General features: G+C 39.6%; 1 protein-coding gene across 3 annotated transcripts in view; it reads right to left on the bottom strand.

Moving 5' to 3' along the window:
* Positions 1–408: 408 nt before the first annotated feature.
* The window catches only part of ghrhrl (growth hormone releasing hormone receptor, like), a 28,787-nt gene continuing 18,731 nt past the window's right edge, over positions 409–10,464 (bottom strand). For all 3 annotated transcript variants that reach the window (XM_034223642.1, XM_034223643.1, XM_034223644.1), the window contains 6 exons: positions 8,706–8,766; positions 6,435–6,504; positions 5,249–5,340; positions 4,418–4,547; positions 2,841–2,882; positions 409–1,765 (listed from right to left, as the gene is read on the bottom strand). In XM_034223642.1, coding sequence (XP_034079533.1) covers positions 1,664–1,765; positions 2,841–2,882; positions 4,418–4,547; positions 5,249–5,340; positions 6,435–6,504; positions 8,706–8,766 — 497 coding nt within the window. In that variant the 3' untranslated portion in view covers positions 409–1,663. The remainder of the gene's footprint in view (positions 1,766–2,840; positions 2,883–4,417; positions 4,548–5,248; positions 5,341–6,434; positions 6,505–8,705; positions 8,767–10,464) is intronic.

Genomic DNA, 10,464 nt, shown 5'->3' with positions numbered 1-10,464 from the left:
GGAAATGAAATCTACATGAATAACTATGATTTCAGTATTACATTACATTGCATTACATTTAGCTGACGCTTTTATCCAAAGCGACTTACAATAAGTACATTCGACCAAGAAGACACAACAGGTATCAGTGATTAGCGATTAGATAATTGATTTGACATTTCGTAGCTGCCAGCTGATGAGATTGCAGAGAGCCATAATCAAATCAAATCAAGTTTTATTTATATAGCACATTTATAAACGATTTTTGGTCGAGCCAAAGTGCTGCACATATAATAAAAATAGCCTACAGTAGAGACACTTTACTGATAATGAATCAGAATAAACATATTTATGCTTTAGCTCCTTCAAACCTGTTAATTTCACAAGGCAATACAACATCACAAAGAGAGGCACAAGAATAGCAGCAACTTCCAAATGTAACAACAGAGAAAGGTCTGACTTCTTTATACATTCAGTTTACACAAATGCTTTGTTTACATAAAATAAACGACACTAAGAGTATTGTGGCTTATAACACATACAAAGCCTGAACATCCATTTTAATTTCTAACAAAAATAGATCTGTAAACAAATTATGGCACTCACATATCAATTTGTATCGTTCTTCATATGCAGTACAAACCGCTGTATAATGTCAGCATCATATATATTGATGTAAAATAACTTTAAAATAATTACCATGATAAAGTTTATGTTCATGGTATTGTGTTCATGACATCAAACCATACAACAGGTGAGAAGCTGCTCAACTCTCATCAGTGTGTCAACGATCTAAAGGTTACAGGTGCAGGTTACACTGAACAAGCGAACAAAAAACACACACATATAGCAGCTGACACTAATGTGTATCATGAGCAGACTTTAAGATATTCATTCATTAAGCTGCTATTAAGGTATTAATTTGTACGCACTTTGAATTAATATATTAATATATAAAAACAAAGAAATAATTTTGCTCAGTGAATAAATATATACATACACACTTACAGTTCATCTCCCTGTGTACTAAACTCAAAATAATCAATCTAAGTTCAAATATGAATTATGTAGTACAATGTTATACTGCTGTTGAATTATATCAGTAATAACCCATTTTAATTTCTGTTTGAGTCAACTGGGTGATTAATATTTTGTGTATATTACATTTTCAACAGGTTACGCTACAGCAACAGTGATAAATGGAATTTAATCTACTGTATCTAACTTTAGCATCTACATAGAGACGACATCCACCACACTCAACAAGATAGTGTTTTTCTTGGTTCCTAAAAACCCATATCCGGTGAAACGGTTTACATAATTGATTATTCCTTAATCATCAGGGTAAGCGCTCAGCTTCACATACTCTTTATTCTTTACTAAAACCAGAGAGGGGCCCGAGGAAATCTGGAAGGTGAAGTTGTTGACACAGTGACTCAAGGGAAATTAAATTGGCAGGATCTGTTCTAAAATGCGTGTGGATAATGTCATGAAATGTTATCCTTCTTTCTGGAGCAGTCTTTAAAAAGGTCATCTTTTGAATGGTTTATAAACGTACAGACGTGGCATTAAACCACTATTGTGCATACTGTGCAGCCTATTGCAGAAAATGACACACACAAAGGCAATCCTGTGGGACTTCACAATGAGCAGAGGAGCTGTGGGTGGAGGGTGAAGACCATCACTAGAAGGGTGTGTCCATCTGACTGCATTTAGCAGCTGGTGACACCACACCATAGCTCCGCTCCAGCCACCTCAGCCACTGCATGTGCACCTCTTTCTGGACCTGTCAAGCGAACATAGACATACAGAAAACACAATATTGAGAGGATTTCAAACTTGTAAGATGATGCAGTTGCAACTCGTATATGAGTTTGAACAGTTATGTTATTGGTTTATGATTTAAAAAACAACAACCATAGCATATACTGTGATGTAATATACTGAAAAGCAATAGTTTGACGTTTAAGGACACACGTTTACTTTATTTTTTTTGAGAAAGTGTAATAATAAGATTGATTCCCCTCTCATATATTTCTGTTGTATGTAAGCAGCAGCTGGTTAGCTTATAGCTTAGCACACAGCTCTATCTGTCCAATGGTTACCCGTACCAGACAATTTTCCAAAAATATTAACGTATTTCATTAACTTCAAAGTACACACAATTTGAAAATGTATTTCCGTTTCACCACTCAAGTCATCTAAGGTATTTATTCGCCATGTTATTGGGGTATAGGTGAAATGTAAAGCATTAGATATCATACATTTCCCTAAAACATCCTTCACTAATAAACCCCAGCTGTATATACTAATAAAGGACTGGCTTATCTAAAGCCAGTTGAGTAGCACTTGAAATGTTTGGCTCTATGAAACCTGATGTACTTATATGATTCTGTTTTCTTCAAGGTTGTGTCTTCCTGGTCGAATGTACTTATTGTAAGTCGCTTTGGATAAAAGCGTCAGCTAAATGCAGTGTAATGTAATGATGTAATGTATTGTTTTACTCGATGTCTTGAATCTATCAGAGGATACAGATTTGGATTCCATTAGTGTGTGTAATAATTAAGTGTCTTCCAAGTACTACCCATGAGGCCCTAATACACAAGGCAGATGAGTTATTGTGTACTGAGACAGTGTCTGTGTACTTGCTGGTTAAATATGTTCTCAAGGTCCTTTGCTTATGCAATGAGGGAAAGAGAGGCGTAAATTATATAGTTTTTTCAGCCCTGAAATCTCTGACCCACTCATCCTCACTGGTATCATGTTACTCTTGTTTATTATGCAACAGAGAGCTGTAAATTATCCGCGTGCTTTGTTGAATATGTAATAGTAAATACATGAGTGTTGAGGCTTGTACTGACCTCTTTATTGAGAAAGCAATAGAGGATCGCAACAAGGAGCCCCTGTAAGAGAGATGGTTTTAGTCATACACATTTAGGAATAGTCCACATCATTAAAAGGGTTCATAGCCTAAATATCGATTGACAAATGACAGCTTCAAAGAGCTGGAAAAGTAAAAACAGGTCAGGAAAACTCTGCCATACAGACAGTATAATGACTGTAATAAATGTATAATGTGCTACTATAAGCAATGTATACTCTAAATAAAAAGCTGTAAACGAAAACATATAGAATTAAATTGGACTTACTTGTTAAACTCTTATACTGTATAACCAAAAGCCTAGGTCAGAGCAAATGATGCACCTTTGTTACTAGCCTACATGAAATACTTGTGGGACAATTACTATTAATAATCTTTAGAACAAATATGCAAGACCACCCCAGCATGAGTTTCTTTATCACTTTGGTGATCCCTTGACTCTAACAGCTCGAATTTCACTTCAAGGCAAGGCAAGTTTATTTATATAGCACCTTTCAACACAAGGCAATTCAAAGTGCTTTACAAAAAACGAAAGACATTAAGAAAATGGCATTTAAAAACAGTCATTAAAAAGAAAAGATAATAAAATAAACATTAAAAGAAAAAATACATGGATAAAAGTTACAGTGCAGTTTAAGATGTGAATATTTCAATTAAAAGCAGCGGCAAAAAGAAAAGTCTTATTTAAAAGTAGTTGCAGCGGACCTGCAGGTTTCTGGAAGTTTGTTCCAGATATTTGGAGCATAATAACTGAACGCTGCTTTTCCATGTTTAGTTCTGACTCTGGGGACAGAAAGCTCAAAACTTTTTTTTACAACCAAATACCTGGTAAAGTAGTGGCAATCCCAGCTTTTACTGTAAGTGCAAATTAGCTAAGACTACAGGCTACCTGAAATGTCAGCATGTTCATAATGCTGCTCATTAAAGCCACACAGTTAGCATGGCTGTAGACTCTAAGCCTGGTTTACATAAGCTGTCTGGGAGAAAAGACCATTTTAAGTTTAAGTTGTATTACCTTATTCAATAGATTTGGTAATGAGCACTTCTAATTTACTGCAAGTGCAGAAAAAAAAACGAATCCAATGAGTCTTTAACGTTATTCTCAATAAATAATGTCAACAATTGATCTAATGTATTGTTTAGAGTTGTAAGAGTTTTCCATTTATATAGCCCTTAAAAGGCAAACAACCCAAAGAGGTTAACAAAGAAACACATAGACCAACATACATGAGTGTGTGTGTGTGTGTGTGTGTGTGTGTGTGTGTGTGTGTGGTGTGTGTGTATGTGTGTGTGTGTGTGTGTGTGTGTGTGTGTGTGTGTGTGTGTGTGTGCGTGCGTGCGTGCATGCGTGTGAGTGTGTGAGTCTGTGTGTGTGTGTGTGTGTGTGTGTGTGTGTGTGTGTGTGTGTGTGTGTGTGTGTGTGTGTGTGTGCGTGTGTGAGTCTGTGAGTCTGTGTGTGTGTGTATGTGTGTGTGTGTTTTCATGGTATTTGAGCAGGCACAATATCTTCCTGTCAGCATATTGAGTGTTTATATATATGTTTATAGGTGTGTGTACCTGAAAGGATCCCATGCAGAGCTCGATACAGAGGCGCAGGTTGACATTGAAGTAGTCAGGCAGAAAATTGAAGACCATGTAGTGCGTACCGAACAAAGGGATGAGGAGGAGGGTCGACTTAGTGAGGCGCCTGTTGCACAGAGGGGGGGGGGGGGAGATGCAGAAGGTGAAGCTACCACAGGGAGTCTTTCTGTCTAATCTGAATGCTACTCTGGTTAGCATCCTCTACGCAGACACGCTAATCTTCAGGTGCCAGGAGAGGAGAGGATGTGTGTGTGTCTGCCAGTCTGCACACAGTGTTGTTGATGAGGTGCAAGGTGAGGCAGGTGCGTCGTTCAAAGTGAGGATAAACAAATGTGAGTGCACAGTTAATGTTCTTATATGGGGAAAATATCACTCTCAATTACTCTATTTACATGCCTTTGGTATCTCTTTTATACAATTTGCATATGCATGATGTCCCTGAACACTTTCAGCCAATTAGTTTCATTTACAAATTGTGATTCAATGAGGTGGAAAGGTAGACGTGGCCAGACTGACTAGTTTGAGTTGCAGTAGTGAGTGACTGAAGAATACATAGCAGAGTGTGGTGTATCAAACGTTTTCCCTCAATTTGCATCTCTCCCCACATCAAAGTGTCGCAGTAAAAAGGTTTCAAAGAGAGTGAAAACGATTTGAAAATGTGTCCGTCAGACTTAAAAAGCCTAATAGCTCAAGATAAACAAGTAACACAGCCGAATATTGAAAATCCAACTCTGTGTAAGATGAAAGTGAGACATGGTGTAATGACTGAGGGAGGAGGTACTGAATGATTCTGCAGACAAACATTACCTGTACTGAGACGAGTTGTTGAATTGGATCAGACGAGGATTCAGTTTCTGTATCAGGATCCTGATGATGTTCATGAGGAGCAGGAAATTAACCTGTTGATTCAAAGGTTACGAGAGAAAAATTAAGAAATGAACACTTAAGGGTAGTGGTGGTCTATGGATAGTGAGGTGGGCTGAAGATCGGAAGGTTGTGAGTTCAAATCCCACCAGGAACACCACCACTAGTGTGCCCTTGAGTAAGGCACTTAGCCCTTAGTTACTCCAGGGAGAATGTCTCGGTAATTGTAAGTCGCTTTGGATAAAAGCGTCAGCTAAATGAAATGTAATGTTAACAATTCATGTTTGCTGTTACCGTTTATTAAATCAAATAACTGGTTATATCTTACAAAGCACTGTAACTTTTATTCTTGTTTATGATATGTGTCTTAATCGTTTTCACTTTTTTAAGGTTGTATTCTTGACTTCCAATGAGTGTCTTTAATCAGATCCAGAATGACTTAGGGGGTGCTGTGGCTCAGTGGATAGTGTGATGGACTTCGAATCAGGGGATAGCAAGTTCAAGTCCCACTGCAGTCAGCATGTCGTTGTGTCCCTGGGCAAGACACTTCATCCCAAATTGCTCCTGTGGGGATTGCCAACAGTACTGAATGTATGTAAGTCGCTTTGGATAAAAGCGTCTAACAAAATGACATGTAATGTAACTTAATGAGTTCCTCAAAAGGGACATCTACATTGTTACAGCAAAAGACAATAATGATAAGACGAAATAAAATATTATATAGTAAAAGGGGAAGCACATGTGAATAGAAATGTAAAATAAAAAAAGAATTACAAATTCCAGGTATCAACAGGTAAGTAGCAGTATTATAAAAAGCAGTTCAAATTCCTTTGTTGTTGAAATGTGCTAAATAAATAAACTTGCCTTTCCGTGCCTAATGAAATAAGACTTTAACAGGTACTGGTTTAATTTCCACTTGCAATAAGTTGATTATTGAATACTGTGATAACAAATATGGGTAGCCAAGTGTGTAATTGATTAGGATTGATGTGAGGACACAAAAAAAAGGTCCCATATAATTTCTCATCTCTAAAAAGAAAGTAAACATCTGCATAGCAATCTGTAATCTGTCTCATGCATTGATAAGAGCCTGTCATTTAGCTGGTTTCCGCACAATGTGAGCATTTACCGCTATAGACACAACAATCGGTCCCTTGATGATCCACCAATAGGGCGAGTCCTCGTTGATATCCCAGCATCTAATATAGAAAGACATTATGAAATGCGCGCTTGAGTCCATTTGCAGTTATTTCAGGGTGTGATGTACAATGATGGTAAATCAATTCATAACCAGCAACAAATAGTAATGAGTACAAAGTGAGTGCAAATTACACATTTCCTCGTAAGGGTTTTTTTCTTCATCCTAAACTGATGCTAAAATGCTAAACACTGTTGTTAAGTTGCTGTGCTGTAAAAATAACATATATTTATAAGAAATAAATGGGGCGAAGCCTGCGAGCTAGTTCAGGCAGTCAACTCGAGCACTTATGCTGCATTCATACATAACGCCCCTTGCCGCTCTACAACTAACCAAACAGAGTCTCCTTAATAAGCCGCTGTGGTGACTACCTATTTAACCACTGGGACATAATTCAAACTTGGAACTACAGTTGCGGTTATTGTTCCCATACGGACATGTTATGGGTTACCTATAAATAGTGTGTGCCCTCTTGGCTCTCTCTCTTGTTGCCCCGGGCTGCGACCCGACAACATGTCCTTTGCAGCTTGTGAATAAATTACTATTCTTGCACCTTCCTTGCACCGCCTCTGACTCCATATCTCTCGGCACTACACCGCTCTATTTAACCTGCCAGATCTCTCTCTATTGCTGCAGCTACTTCCAAGTCGCTGCTGCTTGCCTGCCCCACCACCCCAGCTTCCACCTGTAGGCTCGAGGGGTTAGTTATTTAAAGGAGACATGTCATGCTTTTCCGGTTATCACCCGTCCCCTTGTGTGTTATGAAGGTTTTTATGCATGTAAACGGTCTGCAGAGTCATAAACCCTCAAAGTACACCCTGTAGGGAGTACAACTCTAACCCAAAACGCCTCGTTGGAGATTTCTCATGTTCTTCCTGGGCATTGTGACGTCCCAATACCCAGTAGCCACGCCGAGAGCTATGACCAGGCTGATTGGTCCAAATGAACCAATCCACGGACTTCCTCACACACACACACACACACCATCATCATCATCCACGGTCACTCGTAGTCGAGTATGACTGTCCTCCTTCTTGGTCCTTGTGGGTCTTCAGGTGGGCATAGAGGCCGATTCTGGACCCGATTATTCTTGTGCAATGTGGACAGGGGAATGTAGTGGTGGAGGGTTTGGGTTGGACCTGTTTGGTGGTTGATCTCTCCTTCCTGAGTCTGCGCTTGTCTTGTGCAGCATGGCAGAGATCATCATTATATAGTGCAGCACCCTCACGGACAAGGTTTCTCCAGGACGCCCTGTCTGTTGCCATGTCTTCCCAAGCTTTTAGGTCTATGTGGCACTTCTTTAGGTTTGTTTTTATGTTATCTTTGTACCTCTTCTTTTGGCCTCCAGGGGCCCGTTTCCCTTTAACATGGCCAGTCCATCTGAGCTGGTTTTAGGCAATGGTGGCAGTGATGGTGGGAATGTCAGTCTCCTCCAGGATGCTGGTGTTAGTGCGCCGACACACACACACACACACACACACACACCACACACACACACACACACACACACACACACACACACACACACACACACACACACACCACACACACACACACACACACACACACACACACACACACACACACACACACACACACAGCTCTGCTGATTTCTCCTCCCTGGCTGCAGGCTGATAACAGACAGTTGGGATCGCGGCGAAATTCTCTCTGCAGACCCATTCTCTCTGCAGACCCATTCTCACAGCGTTTATCAACCTTTTTCTTACTCAATATCAAGCCACACTTATTGTTTTTACTTCGGCTGTGACTTTGTGTGTGCTCAGTATGAGTTTGGCTGTGTTTCGATGTGTATCGCTAAACAAGGAAACCACACCTCCACGGAGCTGTGTGGGGGATGGAGCTATTGGAGCTACAACGAGCCGTTAAAGGCAGAGAGTGAAATTCAGTGAATACACGTAGTTTACAGAGATGCTGTATGAGAAACCAATGTGAGTTTGGAAAATTGCACAATATCAATCTATTCTAGTAGACCTCAACAATGGAATTATGATCAGTGGAAATGGCCATGACATGTCTCCTTCAATCATCACTCATCGTGCTATGTGTATCTGTGGAGTGATGAGGCCCGAGCCTAGACGCCAAACTCAACTATATGCTGCTTCTAATAAATATGTTAAAGAAACACGTGAGTTGTCTGACTGAACTGTGCTTGTGGCGATATAAATGGGAGTGTATACAAACTCTGTGTCCTCAAAATACACCCTGGATCCAATCCACATGACGATGAAGAGCACAGGTACACCTTTGGAAAAGCAGAGAAGCAAAACTAATGTCAGGGAGAGGCAATCAATACACATATTCATAGAGTTACCAGAGTGTGAGCCGGTTGAATGACATCCTTTGCAATATCTGTATTGATTTATTCAGTAAGAACTCAAAGCAAAGGGAATATTCTTTGCACTACAGATCTACAATATGTCTATTCCCTGCCTTGCAACCACTAGGACAAATTGCAGTATTTCTATTGTAATTGGGGAAAGTTTAGTGACAGAAACCACAATTTAATACATTAGCAGTGACTGCCATAGGGGTTCAAACTTTGATTCTGTTTGTTTCCTAATTACAGCTGATGCCATCGAGCCATGGCAGTTTCTGGCTGTTCAAAACTAAATCTGTCTGCCTCTTGTTGTCCCTAAAGACTGCTGGATCACAGCAGGACTGGAATACAAATCTAACTGTCCTGCAAAACGGGGTTTAAATCAGTCATCTGCTTTCTGGGGAGGAGGCATAATTAAAAGCACATCTTAGGCCCCATGCCATGATGTTGATGAGAGTGGTCAGTGTGATATATTTTAGCACTATGTTTGGAAATAAAGAAAAATAATAGAATTATTGGGAAATAATTCAAGGTGAAGAGGACATATTTTTGCTCTTTTCACCCTTGGTTAGCTTGCCGGCTTTGTGGTGATTGGTCAAACACTTAGAGATGCGAAAATGAATTGTCTATAATCATTTGTAGATTGAAACATAAAGAAACTGTTCATGTGAATTGAATTGGCAAATAGTTTCCAAAATAACTGGAAACTGCAAATCATGCAATGCGACTTTGTCTGCACCCTGAGAAGAAGAACAACCTGAAGCATCAAATTATAGACATATTAACAAACACACATCTTTTCTAAGATAACAAATATCAGAAATATATTCTGTGCAACATGTACTACTTGTTAGGGAATCATTTGCTTAGGTATTCAACATTCGACACAGTTCATCATTTTCTCTTCTCACTGTCTCCTTTCCCACGGCATAGGTCTACGGCCTCTGTATTGCTGCTATCTCTCTTAAGGAGGGGCAGCTTGGGCGCATTGTTGTTGCCAGTCTATGACAGAGCACAAGCCGCCATGAGGTAGTTTACTGTTCAGGGACTTAGGCTCCCTGGCGCACATTCTTTCCTATGGACGAGAGCTCTAGTTAGATTCAGGGTCCATCATTGTTTAGTCTCACTGATAAAGAATGTTGATTATTACACTCCGAACTAGTTGAAACCTCGAGCTACAGAAAGAGTTCTTCAGAATTGATTTGGCAGCCGCTGTGTCAACTCGTGACACACCACCTGTCTTGTCAATTCTCCGGCCGTAACTCCAAATAAACCGTCAGTGTTTGCCATCAAAGCTCCAGCTCTCTGAGTGTCTCTCTGAGTCCTGTTTCCAATTGCTTCAGAAGTTTCCCCCACACTACTAAGCTGCATGAACAGAATAAACAGTGTTTTGCTTACAAAAACCAACAAAGACTATTCAGGCAACAGTTATATCTTAGCATGTCTCTTCTTCTGTATAAGTGTAACTCGCATTGAGCTGAAATACATGTACAACTCAAGTATCTGTAAAATATAAATAACAGTCTTTTTATTTTTCTGTTGGTGTACTTTTTTTAACCCTTAAATCACCCGTTACCGACAAATGTTTTCTACCTTTTCCACTGCGGACCAAGTATAAAATAA

Source organism: Gymnodraco acuticeps, unplaced genomic scaffold (genome assembly GCF_902827175.1).
Source record: "Gymnodraco acuticeps unplaced genomic scaffold, fGymAcu1.1, whole genome shotgun sequence".
Lineage (NCBI taxonomy): Eukaryota > Metazoa > Chordata > Actinopteri > Perciformes > Bathydraconidae > Gymnodraco > Gymnodraco acuticeps.
This window is presented reverse-complemented; position numbering and strand designations above follow the sequence as displayed.